The 19,162-nt window shown below is 44.7% G+C and overlaps 1 protein-coding gene across 1 annotated transcript in view; it reads left to right on the forward strand.

The window, feature by feature from the left end:
• Nucleotides 1-18,353, forward strand: part of wdr90 (WD repeat domain 90) — a 34,684-nt gene extending 16,331 nt beyond the window's left edge. The window contains exons 19-43 of the mRNA XM_069180789.1: nt 616-851; nt 1,369-1,505; nt 2,541-2,671; nt 3,590-3,720; nt 4,236-4,397; nt 4,685-4,813; nt 5,189-5,322; nt 5,403-5,443; nt 5,807-5,941; nt 6,428-6,595; nt 6,961-7,055; nt 7,148-7,250; nt 7,490-7,611; nt 7,939-8,095; nt 8,556-8,746; nt 9,280-9,448; nt 9,915-10,032; nt 10,677-10,848; nt 10,975-11,097; nt 11,840-12,020; nt 13,601-13,731; nt 15,208-15,351; nt 15,623-15,742; nt 16,052-16,136; nt 17,492-18,353. Of these exons, the coding sequence (XP_069036890.1) occupies nt 616-851; nt 1,369-1,505; nt 2,541-2,671; nt 3,590-3,720; nt 4,236-4,397; nt 4,685-4,813; nt 5,189-5,322; nt 5,403-5,443; nt 5,807-5,941; nt 6,428-6,595; nt 6,961-7,055; nt 7,148-7,250; nt 7,490-7,611; nt 7,939-8,095; nt 8,556-8,746; nt 9,280-9,448; nt 9,915-10,032; nt 10,677-10,848; nt 10,975-11,097; nt 11,840-12,020; nt 13,601-13,731; nt 15,208-15,351; nt 15,623-15,742; nt 16,052-16,136; nt 17,492-17,649 (3,473 nt within the window). The 3' untranslated portion in view covers nt 17,650-18,353. The remainder of the gene's footprint in view (nt 1-615; nt 852-1,368; nt 1,506-2,540; nt 2,672-3,589; nt 3,721-4,235; nt 4,398-4,684; nt 4,814-5,188; nt 5,323-5,402; nt 5,444-5,806; nt 5,942-6,427; nt 6,596-6,960; nt 7,056-7,147; nt 7,251-7,489; nt 7,612-7,938; nt 8,096-8,555; nt 8,747-9,279; nt 9,449-9,914; nt 10,033-10,676; nt 10,849-10,974; nt 11,098-11,839; nt 12,021-13,600; nt 13,732-15,207; nt 15,352-15,622; nt 15,743-16,051; nt 16,137-17,491) is intronic.
• Nucleotides 18,354-19,162: the final 809 nt, after the last annotated feature.

The following is a 19,162-nucleotide window of genomic DNA, read 5'->3' on the forward strand; positions in this document are numbered from 1 at the left end:
AAAAGTAGGAGCAGAGGGGTAAAGAATGGAACCAGTTAAATAAAGGCTCTTCTAGAAGAAGAGGGTTTGGAGTCTGGATTTGAAGGAGTTTAGAGAAGGTGACTCTGATATCCTTGGGCAAAGAGTTCCAGAGCTTGGGGGCATAACAGGAGAAGGCCCTGTCACCCATACAATGTAGACGGGCTTGGGGGACAGTAAGGAGAGCAGAATTAGAAGAGCGAAGGTTGCGAGGTGGGGAGTAGGATGATAATAGTTCAGACAGGTACTGAGGTGCCAAGCCATGCAGAGCCTTATAGGTGAGCATGAGGATTCTAAAGTTCACATGGAATTTGACAGGAAGCCAGTGCAGAACTCCAGGATAGTCCTGGTCAGGATTCTGGCTGCTGAATTTTGGACATACTGCAGTTTGTTCAAAGTAGATTTAGATACCCCAGCGAGAAGAGCATTACAGTAGTCAATTCGAGAGAACACAAATGTGTTGATCAGCTTTTCAGCCACAGTTAGTGATAACATAGGGTGTAGTCTAGTGATATTTCTGAGGTGAAAAAATGTTAAGCCAGAATGGTAATTCTGTTCAAATGTTAGTCAATAAGCACATACAAATCTCTTTTCCAGAACACGAGGGGCCGGTGAGCTTGGTCAGTATTGGATCAGAGGGGTTAAATGTCCTGGCTGCTACAGCCACAGGCAACCTGGGCTACCTGGACATCAGCAGCCGGGGATACAGCACCCTGATGAGGTCCCACACAGATTGCGTGCTGGGATTCAGTGTGGATGGGATCCGCAGGAAAATTGCCACAGTGTCCGAGGACTGTACCATCCGCGTCTGGGACCTGGACTCCATGCAGCAGGTGAGCCTCCCGAAGTTCTCTCTCTCTCTCGCTCTGATCCTGGAACAGATACTGATCTGAGAGCGAGAGGACAGGAACTGGAACTTCTGGCACTAACATGCTGCTGTCTCCATTGATCAAAATAACTTTATCAGAAGGCCAACTCAGTTTATTAAATTTGGCCAGCAGTGGAATGAGATCAGAGCGGGGGTTTTTTAAAATCTGTCCTAAAAGCAAAATAAAAAAAAGTCTTTGTTAGATATTGTTTGTTGTAGGCTTTGGAAGCTTATTTTATTGTAAATGTACTTTAAAATTTAGGTTTAAAATAAAAACCCAGTTGAAGTGGACATTAATCCCTTCAATACAGGGAATAACTTAGTTTCCTTGCTCATGGCTTTTACCATGTCTTTAAAGACATGGCAGCATTTTATTTTCTGAAGCTAATCTTTGAGATACTGAAGTTCCTAAGCTTTTAAAATCTCTCTGTTGTCCATCAACAACTGGATTTGACCTCGTCCGTGTTGCTATGTGTTTGCAGCTGTATGACTTTATTTCTGAAGACACTCCCTGCGCAGTGTCTTTCCACCCCACTCAGCAGGAGTTTGCCTGTGGGTTCAGATCTGGGCTGCTTCGAGTCTTTAACATCGCCACGTCCAGTCTCCTAGCAGAACACAAGTAAGCACAATGCCATGTTTTCCCACACACAAGCAGGTTATAATTCCTGGGTTCTTCCAGAGGTGCTTATTATTGCTGAGCCCTTGTGTTTGCTGTGTTATGAAGTGTATGAAGGATGTCTCCTGTTCACGGCGCAATGCTTGACCTTTTCCTACTTGTCAGCTAAGTAAAGATTCATATTTTGAATTTTCTTACAGCTTGTGCCAGCTCATTTCCTTTTTGAACACTTGGAAAAACTTCCCTAGGTTTCAACCAAGGCTGATGTACATCGGAGCAAAAGAAAGTTTTCAAACAAGAGTAGGCTATCTGGTCCATATAGCCCACTTAGTTCCTAATTGATTCATCTAGTGGTTTAAAGGCTAGGATGTCAGTATTAATCACATAGCTTGTCAGCTTCTTCACGAGCCCCACAAGCCTTTGTGTAAAGCGCTTCTCCTGTCCTAAATAAAACTGGCTATTTCAGGCTTTGTTTTAAGAGCTGCAAGTGTGGCTTTCTTGCATTACATTTCTAATATTCTTTATTATGTAAACAGCTTGATTCTGTGATTTTCTTTTTTGAGTTCTAGCTCTTCTGAATTAATGTGATGTACTCATCAGGCGCAAAACTAGCTAGGGAAATAAGCAGCCTATTAACGTGCAGCAGTCTGTTGATTGAGTCACAGATGGCACAGTAATTGCAGGGAAACAAGTATAAAATTGTCTAGAACGCCACTGGAAATTGTCATTGATAGATTAAATAAAGTAGGAAATCAGTGTGCTTGGTGATAAACAAGAGTTTTATGTTTTTAGAATCTCTTTAAACTAACCTCCCCTGTTTAACAACACACCTAGGAGAGAAGCCTTGTAATCATAAAACTGGCCTTGCCTTACCTTTCAAAAGAAATTGTTGTCTGCGTCTGGCAGGTTTTCAGTCCTGTCTCTGTGTACGAGTAGGAATGTACACTGTGGGTGATTCTGTGGGATTACCCCGGTAAACAGAGCAGGGGCCGCTGGCTGGAGTCCAGGCTCACAGGTGTGTTATGTCTGTGTTCGCAGGCAGCACCGCGGGGAAGTGATCGGACTGGCCTTCTCTCCCGATGGGGAGTACATGTACAGCGCGGGCTCCCTGGGCTCCCTGGCGCTGTACAACTCAGCAGAAAAGGACCACCACGTTCTCAGAGTCTTGGGTACGACTTTGGTCCCAAGGAGTAAAGCAGGAAAACAGAAGATTGGAATAGCGCTGACTGTCCACCTTCCTAGGAAGACATTTCATTTTAGGAGATGTTACAGCAGCGCTTAAGTATTGGCCTGTCTTTGCGGAAAAAATTAACTTAATGTACCCTAAACTCACCAAAAACCGCAAATAAATATCTTAAAACCTCTTATGCTTTTGAAAGGTAGCAGGCAGCTTTCTTTTATACTTGAGGCAACTTGGTGAGGAGTATAGCAAGAGCCCTGCTGGATTCATAAGTACATGAGCCATAAATGTGGGCATGTACGAACATCGATCCCATGCTTATCTACCTTTGCTGTCAAGGTGTGGGCGCCAGGCAGTAGCCTTGGGTGCCCCTTGCCTGATGTATTACTTAGAACACGCATGCTTGTGGATTTCTTTACATCTTCTTTTAATTACTGTGCGTAATAACATATCTTTTAAGGTTGGATTCATTTTGCTTTGCCTATGTGAAATCAGAAAGCCTACTGATGTGAGCATAGATATTAAACATATTCAAAGCTTAATATCAAAACATCAATTTCTCTGCAAACTGCAAATTACAGTTCCAGTACTCAAAAGCTTTTTATTCTCTGGAGATTTATTGCTTTTCCGCAGTAAATGACTCACCGTCAAGCATTAAGTAATTAAGGATGACATTAATTAAACTTTTGATCCACCTGCTAGTATCTCAATTGCAAATCCCGTTACTATGCATACTCCAGTCTAAGCCTAAACCCTTCCTATGTGTGCAGCAGTGTTAAGTGTGGGTCATCTGTTGAGCCTTAGTTCTATGAACCCAGATTGGGAGGTATTGGCAGTGTTTGTTGGTCCTGGGCTGTGAAAGTCTATTTCAGCAGATGTTTGATTAGCTGTTGGTATTCCTCTGAAGGCAACGTTGTATCCCGGGGGAGCACGCGCTGCCCAGATGCCCTGGCGGTCAGCAGCGACAGCAGGAGTCTGGCGTTTGTGGGCCCGTCGGAACACACCGTGACAGTGATGGACGCCCGCTCCCTGGACGAGGTAGCGCGCGCTCCGCCTCGCCTGGCAGCGCGTGCTTCTGCTGCCGTTCCGATGCCTTGTTCTGCTCTGTCGGCAGGGCTGGGAAAATACGTCATACGCTGTCGCTGCCGCACTTCTGATCGTTTTGGCGCTTCTCTTTAGTAAAAGCTCTGGGAAAAAAGATTCTCACAATACCTTATTACTGAGGTTGATACCAAGAACAGATGTGTTTACAAAACATTTAAGTGTACTTAATTGCTGTGAAATTGAAGAATCAAATATTTTTTACTTTGCATAATGTACAAATGATGCCTAAATGCTGCCTAACATCCCTTATGAATATTTTCCATGTAAAAATATGCATAGTAATTTAGCACAATCCTATAATTTTATAAAACTGATATGTTTCCTTGCCTTGCCATTGTCTCTTACAGTTTCTGCCTGGCTTTATCGTTCCTTTATCATTCCTCACTGCTTGAGTCGCTGAGGAGGTTGAGCACGAGCAACCTTTCTTTTTATTTATGCCCCTTCTTCAGCTGATGCGCATCGACGTGAGCGTTCTGGATCTGGACAGCACCAGCCTGGACTCGGCCGTGAAGGTCTGCTTCCCCCCAGCCCCCACGGGACACCTGCTGGTCACCACATCGGCCAACAAGATCCTCTGGCTGAACGCTAAAACTGGACGCCTGCTCAGAGAGGTCAGCCTGAACGCTTGCTGTTCATTCATGTTTTTAAATTTTGTTTTTTTCTGTGAGTATATTTAAAAAACCTGAAAACGGTGTTCAACTAAGTTGAAACCAGTTTCTTAGTTCTAACTTAAATGGGAAGGTCGACATAACTAGGTTTAAAGTAGGCACTAGGCTAGTTAGATTAGGAGAACTTTCAAGAACAGCTACGGTCGAAATTCTAGGGTGAAATGGCCATAACAGAAGCTACCTTGTGGCCTTTCCTACTCGAGCTTGCTCTCCTTTCCTTCTGTTCACAGGTTTCAAACGTCCACAAGCATGTGTGTTCATCGCTGTCTGTGAGTGAGGATGGGCGGTTCTTGCTGACCGCTGGGCACAAGGCAGTCAAGGTGTGGGACTACAGAATGAAGCATGACACCAGCTATCAGGTAGGATCATTTTCTCATCTAGAAAATGGAGATGAGAGTTTTCTGTATATTTGTTCCTTGTATGCAATTTTAGGTTTTTTGTATTTTAAGTCGACTTTCATATGGGCATCACAAAAGTCTTTTAAGAAGTGCTTGTTCTTCAGATCGATACAAGTCAAATGTCCTTTTGAATGCATGAGTAGAATGTTTATCTGTACTGGCTTATGGTATATCAGGACTATCAGGAGTGGCTACCACTATTATACTATCAAGGGTGAGAGTCCCTGAGGGTGGACAGTGACTCTGTCCAGAAGAGCTGTTCCCCCTGTCTGAGTTCACATGAAGCATGCAGAAATGGTAGTGATTGGTGACATGTTCTTCTGTGTCCTGCTCCAGGTCTTCATTGGGCACTCCCAGCCCATCCAGCAGGTGGGCTTCACCCCAGACCAGTTGGGAGTGGTCAGTGTGGGAGATGCCATCTACTACTGGGATTTCCTGGCCTACCCGGAGGAAATGGAGGAGAACAAGAGGTTAGCATCCACCCTCAAAGACGTCATCAGCCGTGTTACCACTGTTCCCTTTACAACATGTAACATTTCCTTTCTTTCAGACAGTCTCCCACTACTGCCTCTCACTCACCTTTCAAACCAGGTAAGGCTTTGGTGAAGATAACTTTGCACTAAAATACACTAATAATGGTAAGAATTAGACTAATGTTTACTGTTTTCAAAATAATGACCATATCATTAAGAAAATTAGATATTTAAATAATGTGCATATGTTGACTAAAGATATTGCTGGGTGATTCTGTACAGAAGAGTTTGCACGCCAAAAAGTAAGCATTAGATGAAACCTAGGCTTTGATTTTAAGAGGATACATTTTTAGGAGCTCAGATGCAGTTTGAGAAGTTCCATTGAACTGCAGTTTTGTGGCTCTAATAAAAAGCAGACTTACTAAGCAGTGAGAGTGAGACTCCCCAGTCCAGTGCATGCAGTCACTGACGACGTGTGCAGCCCCTGTAGGTGACTCTGAGCTGGTTCTCAGTGGGATGTTGATGTCCAGTGGAATGCCCCGACCGACTGCACCAGTTCCTTCTGCCTCTCCTCCTTGCCTGGACATCAGCTCCATTAACAGATCAGGCTTTGAAGGTGAGCAGGATATTGCCTTGCACATTTTCCCAGTGCTGTTATTTTACTGGCCTCTTACTTTAGTTTTCTTTACATTCATTTTGCAGTTTTATGTTATATGTTCCTCTGTCGGCTCTTTAGCAAAGAGACCTGATAAAGTGCCGATGACTGTTACACAACCAAGATGGTCTGCAGGTATTTCTTTTCCACTGCGTTTGCACTGTGGATCTCTGCTCTCCCTTATAAACATTTACAACAATATACCAGTATAAAAGCAGAGTACAGTGTAGAAAAGCGCCGTAAAGTCTTTTTTAAATCATGGTGAAGTATAGAAAGGAATTATAAAGCATAATATGTAGCATTGAAACCACCACAGAGAGAAATAATAGCATTATAAGACCATCGAAAAAGCAAATTCATCATAGTAAACTTTCATTTGGGCTTATCGTACAGTGTAATCTGCACTTTGTAGCTTCAGGGACTAGTGTGTCTTATCACTGTCCGCAGCGTTCCTGTCTGTGTGTGAGGACCAGGAGCGTGCAGACCAGGCCAGAGGGGCCCCAGCTGCAGTGACAGGCTCCTTTCTGCGAGTCACCGAGACCCCAGCAGGCCCCCAGAGGTCCCCATCCGGCGTGAAGGCCAGCCGGACTCACACACCCACACATCTTGACTTTGGTAAGTATCTCAGCTCTTTGCCTTATGTTCACAGTCTCAACACCCTGCAGAACAATGTTTTGGCTTCCAGCTTCCAGTATGGCTCCTACTGTAACTGCAGATCACCTCACTGTCACGTGTATTGTTTTCCTCTTAGGAACTTTAACCTCGCGTGTCTTGTAATCCACCGGAAGACGCTGTAGAACAAAATAAAAAAATAAAGTCCTGTCGTACCTTTTTTTTCACCTTGATCAGGAAGGGAGCTGAATTAATTCCCAGCTGCCTACACCAAGTTGTGTGAATCTCTTGTCCTGTGCCCCACCAGCGGTTGATTATACATTCAGTTGCATGGATGAGCAATCGTTTATCCTTTGTTTTTTTTACAGATGCTCTTTGTGAAGGAGATGATGCCAGGCCACCAGTCCGACCAGATACCTATAAACACTTCACCCCTCTCTTTAAAACGTCAGTGCTTGATCAGGTATGGTGGCTGACCTCCGAGCACTGTCTGCAGGGTAGGGTGGCAGATACCCCCCAAGATCGTCGTCTCAGTTGCGTGTCGCTGTCTTTTAGAGCGCCGCCACACCCCTCCCTGGTGAAGAGAGCCTGCGGCTGAAGGTGGTGATTGGGTACAATGGGAATGGACGAGGGAACGTGGTCTGGAACCCGGACACAGGTGATCTTGACATTGCTCTAGTTTTTAGGGCTGTTTTGTAGTTCACCTCATGTGTCTTCACGGTGCCACAGTGCCCGCTGCAGAACTCATGAAACCCCAGTGCTTTGAAATCGCAAGTAAATCTTGTAGCCCCTGAGCTTCTTGTAACCCCAAACCACCACAGTGTTTGTTAACATTATAATGTGAGTCTGGGTTTCATGGTGATTGCTTATTCCAATGCCTGTCCTCCTGCTCCCCAGGTCTGTTTGCCTACTCTTGCGGCTGTGTCGTGGTGGTGGAGGACCTCCACTCGGGCTCTCAGAGACACCTGTTGGGCCACTTCGAGGAAATCTCCACCCTTGCTGTCACCCACGACGCCCAGGTCACGGCTCCCGGGATTGCAAATCAGTGATCGGATAAGAAATACGGTCTCCGTGCAGGGAAAGAACCGATAGATATCAATGGAAATAGTGATTGTTCAGGTCCTGGGAATGAAGAGAAATGGTTTAATGGAAAATCTGTTGTATCTTTGGAATAGCCTTGATTCTGATGATTTTCATTTTTACAGGAAACTAGGGAACTCAAAACACTAAAATAAATCAGCCCAGAATTGGTGGTGTGTAGGTTCCTGCACATAATGTTGGACCCTAAATGAATGTGGTATTTAGAAGGGTGTGACACTGACACTGGCTCTGTGTCTGTTCTACAGGTGATAGCTTCAGCTTCGGGGGGCAGCGATGGATCTCGGAGTCTCATCTGTATTTGGAATGTCCCCGACGGGTCCAGGAGAAATACCATCTCATACCACCGGGGACATGTCCAGGCCATGGCCTACTCCAGGGATGACTTCTTTTTCCTCTCTGCCGGTCAGTTTCGCTCCCTGTCACAGGCCCAGCGCTGACATTCACACTGTGAACAGGAGCAATCTAGCACTCTTGTAATTTTTACAAATATTCCAAACCTTTCTTCAAGCCCCACCAAGGACACATCTTAAGCTGAGAAAGGTTGGACTGTTGCTTATCACAGCTGCCTCACTTCCTAACTAAACAGGGAGGGTGAAAGTCACACTGAAATAACAACTTCCCCGTTCTTCAAGATCTCATGTCATGAGTGCTATTTGGAGATTTGTGTAGTATTACAGCTGTATTGCAAAAGTGTGTTAAAAAAGGGCAGAATGGTGCACAAGCAATACTGCGTTTGTGAACAGAAAACAAGATTTTAATTTTTGGGGGGACCAAAGTCAGGGGTTAGCAGTAACAGACTGAAGACTAATGGAGATAATGGAAATAAAAATGAAAGGAAACAGAAATTGTTGCTGTTTTTCAGGAGATTACACAGACCCTGGCATTGCGCTGTGGAACACCAGGACATACCAGCTGCTGTCCAGCGTTAACCTGGCCGAGCCAGTGCATGATGTGGCCTTTAACCCAGCCTCTGCCAGCCAGCTCGCTTGTGTGGGAAGGGCCACCTCCATCTTCTGTGCCATTGAAACCCAAGGCCAGGATGTGCACTTGAAGGTGAGCTGTAAATCATGGTTATTGAATATTGTTCCAGATAAACTGGATGTCATTGTATAAAACTGAGTTCAATTAAATCTCAGAAATCGGTGTTTAAAGGAGTAAGCCACGTGATTAGGTGACAGACCGACGAGTTTAAATGGAAGTGAACTACAATCAAATGGACTTGAATTTAAATGGAAGTGAATAACATTATTATGTTATATGGTTCTACTTTGTTCTTAAGACTATGGTCCTTAATCCGTGCAGTTTTTCCTATGTTTTTATTTGTTACCACTTAATATTTATGGATTTCCATGAAGTTTTTCCAAGACGAAAACAATACAGTGAAGTTGTAACGCAAGTCTTTCGCTGTTTAACAACAATGTCCCCGTGGACTGTTTCAGCAGCTCTTTTTGGGGTGTATCTGGACTGTTTCAGCAGCTCTTTTTGGGGTGTATCTTTTTCTCGAGACAGTTTGGAATGCTTTTGACTTTTTCGAAAGTGGTTTGGCCGAAGGCGTTGACAAATGCAGCCCTGTCCGTCACCTGCAGGAGCACAGGGCGGCTGTGCCAGAGGAGGTGGGGGACGTGGAGCTGACGGCTCTGTGCTACAGCCCCGACCACATCCTCTACACGGCCACCAACCGGGGGCGGGTGTGTGCCTGGGACTGCCCCACCGCACGCTGCTTCATGACCTGGGAGGCAGACGAGGGCGAGATCGGTCAGTCCGAAATCCCGAGTCCTTGTGAATGTTCTTGTACAGCCACCCTTGTAATTTTGCTATAAGAGTTTATGGCCCTTGCCCTTCACCTTGTGTGCTTTCAGATTGTGTTTTATGTCACAGCATCGTCTGCTCTTTTACGTGTGCGTTGTGTATACGTCACATTGGAATGTTTTTTGGAATTGCCCTTCCCATTCAGAGATCCCACCGTGTTCTGGCAATGAGAGGGGGCATCCTGGAAAGAGTGCTGTGTGGAAAGGCTCAGCTGTCTGTTGGTGTAGAACCATTTCTGACCAAAAGGGCAAACGTGCCAGGATGGCCTTATAAAGGGGTGGGTGGTGCAAGATGGGACAGCTTCATGGTCGTTGAAGTCAGTCTGAATGTTTTTGGGACTGAAAAGAGTCACAGGGTAGGCCGGGCTGCACAGAGTGAAGGGCTGACTGCGTGTGCTCTGTGCGTCCTCAAGGGGTCTTGCTGTGCAGAGGAAACCGGCTTCTCACCGGCAGCAACACCCGGCGGATCCGGCTGTGGGCCGTCGCCGCGGTGCAGGGAATGAGACCGGGCCCTCATAGCTCAGGGGACAGGTGAGCAGTCTGTCCGCTCAGCTCCCTGCGAAACAACTGTGTTGTTACTTTAGGTGTTTTTTTTTTTTCATTCAAAGCTGATGAATACAGGTTAAACAGAACTGTAAGGCAAAAAAATCTCTGATCAAGGGTGGGAAAGCATGATCTCTTTCCATATGCTTAGGCATTCTGCCTCCGTCTGTGTTTTGCATTCTGTACAGTATACTGAGATCTTATGCCACTGCAAGGAGTCTGAATTGTACCTTTTCTACTTTTCAACTGAAATAGAAAATTAGGATCACTTTATTGGCCATGTACAATTTCTTGTATTAGGAGTTTATCTTTTCACATACCCCAACTTGCTCTCCATGAGACACAGACAGGGAGAGAAGCTTGGGGTCAGAGCGCAGGGTCAGCCATTTATACGGCGCCCCTGGAGCAGTTGGGGTTAAGGGCCTTGCTCAGGGGCCCAACGGAGTAGGATTCCTCTGCCGGCCGCAGGATTCAACCCGGCAACCTTCCAGCCACAGGCGCAGATCCTGAGCCACAGAACAACCGCACTGCCCCACACATGTGGAATCAGACACACTTTGAGAGTCTGATCCTTAATAGCATTGCTCATCTTCTCTATCTTTATTTTGTCTCATGTTGGTCCTCCTGGACAGGAGCAATTCAGTGCTGCTTGAGCATGAGATGGTGCTGGATGGCACTGTCGTAAGCGCTGCCTTTGATGACGTGATGGACATGGGGATTGTAGGTACCACAACAGGCACCCTGTGGTATATAAACTGGGTGGAGAACACCAGCATCCGTCTCATCAGCGGCCACAAGAATAAGGTGGGCATGTCTTTCTAACCTTCCAGCGGTTAAGCATCTGTGAGTCTTGAGCTGCTTCCCGTTGTAGAGCTTTATGTTCAGGTTTCTGAGCTGAAGTATCTGAGTTGTTCTCCCCGAATCGTGCAGGTAAATGATGTTGCCTTCAGCCCAGAGGAGAGTCACTTTGCCACGTGTGCTGAAGATGGCAGTGTGCGGGTGTGGGCAGCCCCAAGCAACGAACTTGTGGTGCAGTTTCAGGTCCTCAATCAGGTAAGAAGCATGCCGTGGTCTGGATTGTGCGTTAACAGGTGCATCATGTAGAGTGACTCATGTCAGTCTGACTTTATAGTGTCAGAAATGTCCCCCGTGGCATAAATAGGATTCACAACATTTAACATATCTAGTTTACACAATTCTTCAATAATGAAAAATTGAAAATCACTTTAGTGGGGAGGAGAGTAATGAAGCCAGTTCATAAAGGCCCGTGTGAAATTTGGCCACCCCTCGTCTTTTCGAAAAGAACATCCAGGGTTTTTAATGAACACAGTGAGTCAGGGCCTCGGTTTTACATCTCATCCAAAAGACAGTGCCTTTTTACAGTACACTGTCCCCTTGACTGGGGCATTAGGACCCACACAGACCGCAGGGTGAGCGCCCCCTGCTGGCCCCACTAACACCACTTCCAGCGGCGACCCCAGGACGCCTCCCATCCAGGTACTGACCAGGCTCACACCTGCTGAGCTTCAGGGGGCTGCCTGATATAGGGTGCAGTTGCAGGGTGATATAGCTTCTTACTAACTGTAGTTAAGCATAGTTAAAGTATAATATCAACACTTTCATAACTGGATAATTGTGTCTAAAACGATTTTGCAAAGCTTTTAGAACGCTACGTTACTGATGTCATTTTGACTTTTGTGTGATATATTAAATGCGCTTGATTAATACGTTATAGGGATGACTCTTTCAGGAAAAGGAACTAATCCGTTAACATCCTTTATCTTTATTCCTGCAGAGTTGTGTTTGCATGACTTGGATCCCAGTGTGCCCTTCCCAGGACGTCCAAAGCAGCCAGCGCATCGCGGCGGGGTACAGCGACGGCACACTGCGGGTCTTCAGCCTCCTGACCGCGGAGATGGAGCTCAAACTGCACCCCCACCCTGTGGCCATCACCGCCATCCAGTACTCTGTAGACGGTAGGGTGACTGAGTCTGTACCCTGGCGCTCCTCAAGCCTAGTGGCAGGAAACCAGCAGCATGTGGTGGCAAGTGATGAGTTAGCAGCACAGAAAATGTCAGCATTACACATGCAGTATAAGAAGGATGCACCCTGCTCCTTCAACAGAAGGCTCCTCGATGGAAATAATAATAATTAATAATTGCTTACACTTATATAGCAGTTTTCTGGACACTCCACTCAAAGCGCTTTACAAGTAATGGGGACCCCCCTCCACCACCACCAATGTGCAGCACCCACCTGGATGATGCGCCGGCAGCCATAGTGCACCAGTACACTCCCCACACACCAGCTGTCAGTGTGGAGGAGGACAGAGTGATGAAGCCAGTTCAGAGATGGGGATTATTAGGAGGCCATACCATGATTGGAAAGGGCCAATAGGAAATTTTGCCAGGACACCGGGGTAACGCCTCTACTCTTTTTGAGAAACGCCCCGTGATTTTTAATGACCACAGAGATTTAGGACCTCAGTTTTACTTCTCCTCCGAAGGAAGGCGCTTTTTTTTTACAGTATAGTGTCCCCATCACTTTATGGGGGCATTAGGACCCAAACAGACTGCAGGGTGAGTGCCCCCTGCTGGCCCCACTAACACCTTTTCCAGCAACAACCTTAGGTTTTCCCATCCAGGTACTGGCCAGGCTCACACCTGCTGGGCTTCAGTGGGCTGCCAGCTGTGAGTTGCAGGGTGACATGGCTGATGGCCAGTAGTATTATTAGTAATACTATTTACTAGCCATTATTAATCTTAACAGACAGGACTGAAAAGGTCTTTCTTCTTTCTGACATTTTAAAGCTGTAGGTCTTAAGAAGATAAGAATGATTAGAAATAAGTGGAGGCCATTCTGCGCGTATAGCTCATTTGTTAGTAGTCCCAGGACCTCATCCAGCTGCTTCTTGAAAGATACCAGGGTATAAGCTTCAACAGCATGGCTGGGTAATTTGTTCCATACTCCCATAATCCCTTGGGAAAAGAAGGACCTGCTTTCAGTTTTAAATGCATGGCTACATGAATTCCACTTGTACTCTCTGTTCATTGTGAAGAAATCTGCTCAGTTGCCTCGGTCAGTGCCTTTGAGGATTTTTAGTGCTTGTGTCAGGTCCCCTCGTAGTCTTATCTGTTCTGGGCTAAAAAGGTTCAGTTCCTTCCTCCTGTCAGTGCAGGACATTCCCTCAAGTTCCAGAATGGATCTGCTCGCTCCTCTCTGAGCGATTCCAAAGCAGCGATATCTTATCTAGAACATGCTGAATAAAAGTGTACTTAATATTGTAAATGAGGCCTTAACAGTATATTATACAATTTTAACATACCATCCCTTGATTTAAATTATAACCTTTTCAAGAATGGATTTTTATGTTCAAATTGTGTAACGCACTTATTATCTCCAACTGTTTGCTGTGGTAGTTAATTCATCATATAAAAGTCACCCCTTTGAATTCAATCTCAGAAATCTGTGTTTCAAAGAGGAGGCCACTTGTGATTAGGCGACAGACGAAAGACCCCCACAATCAGTGTGGAAATGTTCCCCCTCCCTCCCACAGGTCAAGTGATAATCTCAGGTGGGAAGGATGGCCTGATGGCCGTGAGCAGCCCACGGACGGGAATGACCATCCGCATCATCAGTGACCACAAGGGGGCGCTCATCAGCACCATTCAGTGTGTCAAGAAGCAGGTCAGAACTCGGGATGATGATGATGATAATAATAATAATTGCTTACACTTATATAGTGCTTTTCTGGACACTCCACTCAAAGCGCTTTACAGGTAATAGGGACTCCCCTCCACCACCACCAATGTGCAGCATCCACCTGGATGATGCGATGGCAGCCATAGTGCGCCAGAACGCTCCCCACAGGGAGGAGAGCAGAGTAATGAAGCCAATTCATAGAGTTCATAATGCAGGTTGATGAGCCTTCATCTGGGTCCTTTCAGAAATTCTCCATTCTAAGGCAATACAGGGAATAATTCTAACACTGGGAATTATCCTAAAATTAATAATCGGCACTTAATGTTCTAAAATTGCTCCGTGAATCTAAAACAACCTTGATTAAATCTTTATGCAAATACTTTTTATTATAAATTCTTTATTCTCTTTCAAACCCTTTTCATAAATTAAGAGTGCTTGATCATGTTTTAATGTTAATTTGATTAAAAATTATGTTGTGATTTCTGTTGTAAGCCTGTATGTGTTTTTCCATCTTAAATTGATGCCTTTCCAGGCCTTCTGGACTTTTAAAGGGGAACTGCAGTGCTATTTTCATTTTGGGGTTTGAAAGAATTGGCATTGCTGAGAATATTTCAAGATTTCAAGCCACAGTAAAAGTAAAATGTACACAGTAACTTGTAAAACCTCCAATGTACATCACAAAATAGCCTCAATTTCCAGGTATGCACATCACCATGTTCTGTGATTCAGAATGAGGCCAAAACGTCTGGTAAAGTGAAGCAGACTTAATACGTTGTAAAGAAGCAGGCTTGTGAATACATTTCTTTTAATCCAAAAGAAATATCACTCTTGACTTTGAGATGATTTTTCAGACAAATACTACTTACTTGTTAAGTCTGCATGCAAATCACATTGGAACATTTCTGTGGTGAAATGTCCTTCTGCACAACCTGTACTTATTTGCTTGTACATCGCATTACATTAGTCATTACAGTGACTAGTGAGCAGGAAGGGCCGCTTCACGTCCAGAGCTCTTGCCCGTGGTGAGACCAGAGGATTTAGACAACATGGTGACTTGCAGTACTTTCACAAAGGTCACGTTTCTGTGCTTAATTTGGACTTTGTCAAATTTTCATTTATTAATTTATTTTGTTACTGAGATTTAATAAATTGTCTAAGAAATTGGGACTGCAGTTCCCTTTAATTCTCTTGACAGAGAGCTTTGTGCAGCACATGTCTAAGTCTCCCTTCACAGCTAACTTACTCTGCAGTGTCTGGTCTCTGCTATACAAGTCAAGGCTGACTGCGTACTGTTTCATTGCTGAATTGAATGTGTTTTGACTTTATATGCCCTGTATCAAAGGCAGCGACACTGTGTTTTTGAATGGCGTGACAGCTTACGCTTAGCAGTCTTAAGAAATAACAGACTTGTGCTCAATGCTAAGTTCCAAAATCAACCATTTTATTTTATTTTCCCTTTAGTACACAGAATTCGGTCTTGAAGGAAACGAGCTGTGGTTGGCTGCCAGTGCAGATAGGCGTGTCAGCATCTGGGCTTCCGACTGGTTGAAGGACAAGTGTGAGCTCTTGGACTGGCTCACCTTCCCAGCTCCTGCCCGTACGGAGGTGAGATGGAAACTGAGTACCACCAGTGGGCATAACTGCACTGTTTTCCTTCCCCGCTGCCCCTCGGTGCAGGAGAGTTTTCAGCAGCTGTTTCGGCTTTAGCAGGTTACTAGCATAATAAGCATCTTAACCAGAGCCCATCACATAAAATCACATCTAGCAGACACAACACAGTTTGCAATAAGTCAGAGAGGCCTACTGTATACTGTTTGTTCAGGTTGGTGTTTCAGACTTAGTCAATTGAAGTGACTTTGCGCTTTGTTTGGGTCAGGAGTTGGACAGCCTACCTCCCAGTCTGGCCGCTTTCTGCCCTTCGGCCCCGGGGGTGGTGCTGTATGCTGGGTATGGCGTGGAGAAGGAGATCATGTTCTACAGCCTGCTTCAGAAACAGGTGACGTAGCGCTACCGCACAAGCAAGCTCCTCTGTGTCCGAGATATTTAACAAGGGCCACGCGAATTCTGGTTTTGAGAATTGTAAATAAGTTGCTGAGATCAAAGTCTGTGTTGTTGTGACCTTGCAAGACTCATCCTATTTCTTACTCTGTGTACTGAGGTCTTTAAAGACTGAACGTGGGTTTCCAAGTGGAAATGCCTCCACTTTTTCCTAAATTTGAATGGTGTTCATATTGAATTTGGACACATTTTTTCCAAAGGCCATTCTCAGTCTTTGCAATATTGCTGACATTGCATTTTTCTACAGATTATCAAGAGAATTGCACTCTCTCACTGGGCAACATGTTTAAGCCTTTCTCCCAAAGGCCATCTCATTGCAGTTGGGTCAGATGGTGAGTCCTTTCACTCTCCCATTTTAAATAATTATCCATCCATTTTCTAACTGCTTCTTCCAGTCCAGGGTTATGGGGAACCCAGAGCCTATCCCGGCAAGCAATGGGCACAAGGCAGGGTACACCCTGGACAGGACACCAGTCCATCTCAGGGCACACACACAGCAGGACCAATTTTCCCAGAAGCCAATTAACCTCCCAGCAAGTCTTTGGACTGTGGGAAAGAACCAGAGCACTGGAAGCAAACCCACACGAACAGGGGATGAATACACAAACTCCGCACAGATAACGCCCCAAGTCTGGAATCAAACGCAGGGTCCAAGCACTGCAAGGCAGATATGCTAACCACTGTGCCACCATGCCATTAGTGATTTAAAAATGTCAGTATTTCATAAACATTCATAAAGTTAGTTCTCCTAGTGCAGATCCTGACGTTCCTTTTGTACAGCTCTGCCTACCTTACTGTCATTCATGTCAGAAAAGTAGCAAATCTTGAAATCTGTCCCCACTTGAGTGAACAGAACAAACATTTAGCTGGGGCTAAATCATGCCCTTCCCTTTGACAAAAACACTGAATGTCTGTTAAATGTATACTTTTATAAATCAGGCAGCCCTCTCTCCACATTTTCGGCTTCATGAAATGATAGTGTCCTATTAATATTACCCTAAGGTCATATTCACATCTTAATGAGATCATAGTGTAGAATTCTCAGTTTGCTGGCTTTGTTCTCCTGGAAATATTGTCCTCACAAATGAGCAGAGCTTCTTTCAAAGCACTGTTCCAGACCCATTAATATACACTGAAACACTCCAGAAAGTGGAGATAATTGAACGTGGAGCACTTGACTGGCCCCTCCGGATGGGACGCCAGTCCGTCTCAGCGCCTGCCCCTAGCAGATGCTTTGCTTAAGATAAGATTAGATCACTTTATTGGCCATATACAATTTCTTGCATAAGGAATTCATCTTTTTTCGCATATCCCAGCTTACTCTCCATGAGACACAGACAGGGAGAGAAGCTTGGGGCCAGAGCGCAGGGTCAGCCATTGTACAGTGCATTGTACAGTGCCTGGAGCAGCTGGGGTTAAGGGCCTTGCTCAGGGGCCCAACAGAGTAGGATTCCTCTGCCGGCCGCGGGATTTGAACCGGCAACCTTCCAGCCACAGGCGCAAATCCTTAGCCACAGAGCCACCACTCCGCCCCTTATGCCTAAAAAATCATTTCTAAAATCAACGTTGGCCTTTCAAGTTCCATCTTCTATCTTGTTCATAAATGTAGTCTTTAGGGAAAGCAGGCTTTCCAATTCGCCCACGGCTGTGGCATGCACTGCTTTATATCTGGAATTGTTCTCCCCAGAACGGCTACTGAAGCTCATCAAATCGACGAGTGGGAAGTTTCAGGATTTCGTGGCCCACAGCGACGCCGTGCACATGTGTCGGTTCGCCCCGTCTGGGAATCGGCTCTTCACCTCGGCCTACAATGAAATCCTGCTGTGGGATGTGTTGGGCTTGTAGACAGTCAGATCTGCAGCCAGCCACACTCTTCGCCTGCATTGTCTTTTTAAATGCACACCACTGTCAGTTTCTGCTGTCCCCTGGTTTCCTGTACACCTGCATCGGCTTCATTAGGGACGCAACTGAAGTCATGCGTTTTGACAGTGGCACTGAAAGTTTATTTCAGTAGACTGTGTCGCCTTGACTCATCGGAGTTGAACACTCTGGATTGTCAGAAAGTCAATATAGAGTCAGCAAAGCTGCATTCAGTAAATGTAGTGACTGGGATTTCCCAGTGTTCGTATGTACATGCGACTGTTAAACGTTTCTAGGAGTTGTCATGTCCTTTTCCCTGGACCCTCCTGTCTGTGATTTTTGGTTTAACTGTACTTTTGTTTGTCCTCATTATAATGTGGTTAAATATTCCAGAGTCTGAATCTGAACTCCTCATCACACTCCATCAGTTATTGTGATCTTTCTGCTGTCTGGAAGTACAGCTCTGTTAGGTTATTTTAGTAAAAGCACTAGTTTAGCTTCCAGCTAGGCAAGAGCAAACATTTGAAATGATGTGCTTAGTTCTAGTGTCTTTGTTTCTGTGTTACAGTTTCAGAACAAATCTGGGTATTTGAAGTTTGTACAAAGCTTAAGCTGTTTTTATAAAGCGTTCAGCTATTGCCCTATTTTTGTAAAAAGCTTTTTTTAATAAATGTTGCAAAAAGATAAAAGACGCGTGACTGGGTTTCCATTACTGCCTGATGGAAACTGCCCTGGAAAGAGTTGGACACCAGCTGAAGGCATCAATGAGATTCTTCCCTCTGTCCACCACAGAGAACAGGACTGAACACGTTCAGGTTGTTACTAATTGTTGTTCAGTTAATATTTTAAATTATATTTTTATTTTATAATCTTGTATTTTACTTATTTATTTTCAGCTAGATTTAACGCACATTTGAACAAAGTAGCGCCAATTAAAATTTTTACATCATTTACATTTATCTGACATTTTTTTACATTATATTGGTTACTAGTAGTTTATGCCAACACCTGACTTTCTTCTTTAGATGCACTTAAAACATTAAACTAAGTGTGACATACCATACAGAAATACAATTGAGAATATTTTTGTGGATGAAACGTTTCTCAAATCTGCATATAATAAAGAAGATCTTGCCACCTGTAACATCATTAGGAAGTACAGTAAGCCCCTGCTTTGTTTAACGGTGGTATTGAAAATAAATCGAACTGGTGAGAAAGCAATGTATAATGATAATTGACTTAGAAGTCAAAAGAAAAGATTTACATAGCCCTGTGTTGTGGATTTTAAAATATCTTGTAGTTCTAAAGGGATCTCTTATTCAATGTGCGATATAGAAAGGGAACTTGAGTGTTTTATGGCTGGGACAGTGTATGTCCTGAGAGGCAGTAAAATATGAAAGAATATGGTGAACAATAGCATTGCTTGAATTCTTAATGCCAAGAACTAGGCATACAGACTGTAAATTCTTCAGAAGGACCCCCAGTGGACACCTAAGGA

This window comes from Lepisosteus oculatus, chromosome 19, assembly GCF_040954835.1.
Source record: "Lepisosteus oculatus isolate fLepOcu1 chromosome 19, fLepOcu1.hap2, whole genome shotgun sequence".
NCBI classification, from domain to species: Eukaryota; Metazoa; Chordata; class Actinopteri; order Semionotiformes; family Lepisosteidae; genus Lepisosteus; species Lepisosteus oculatus.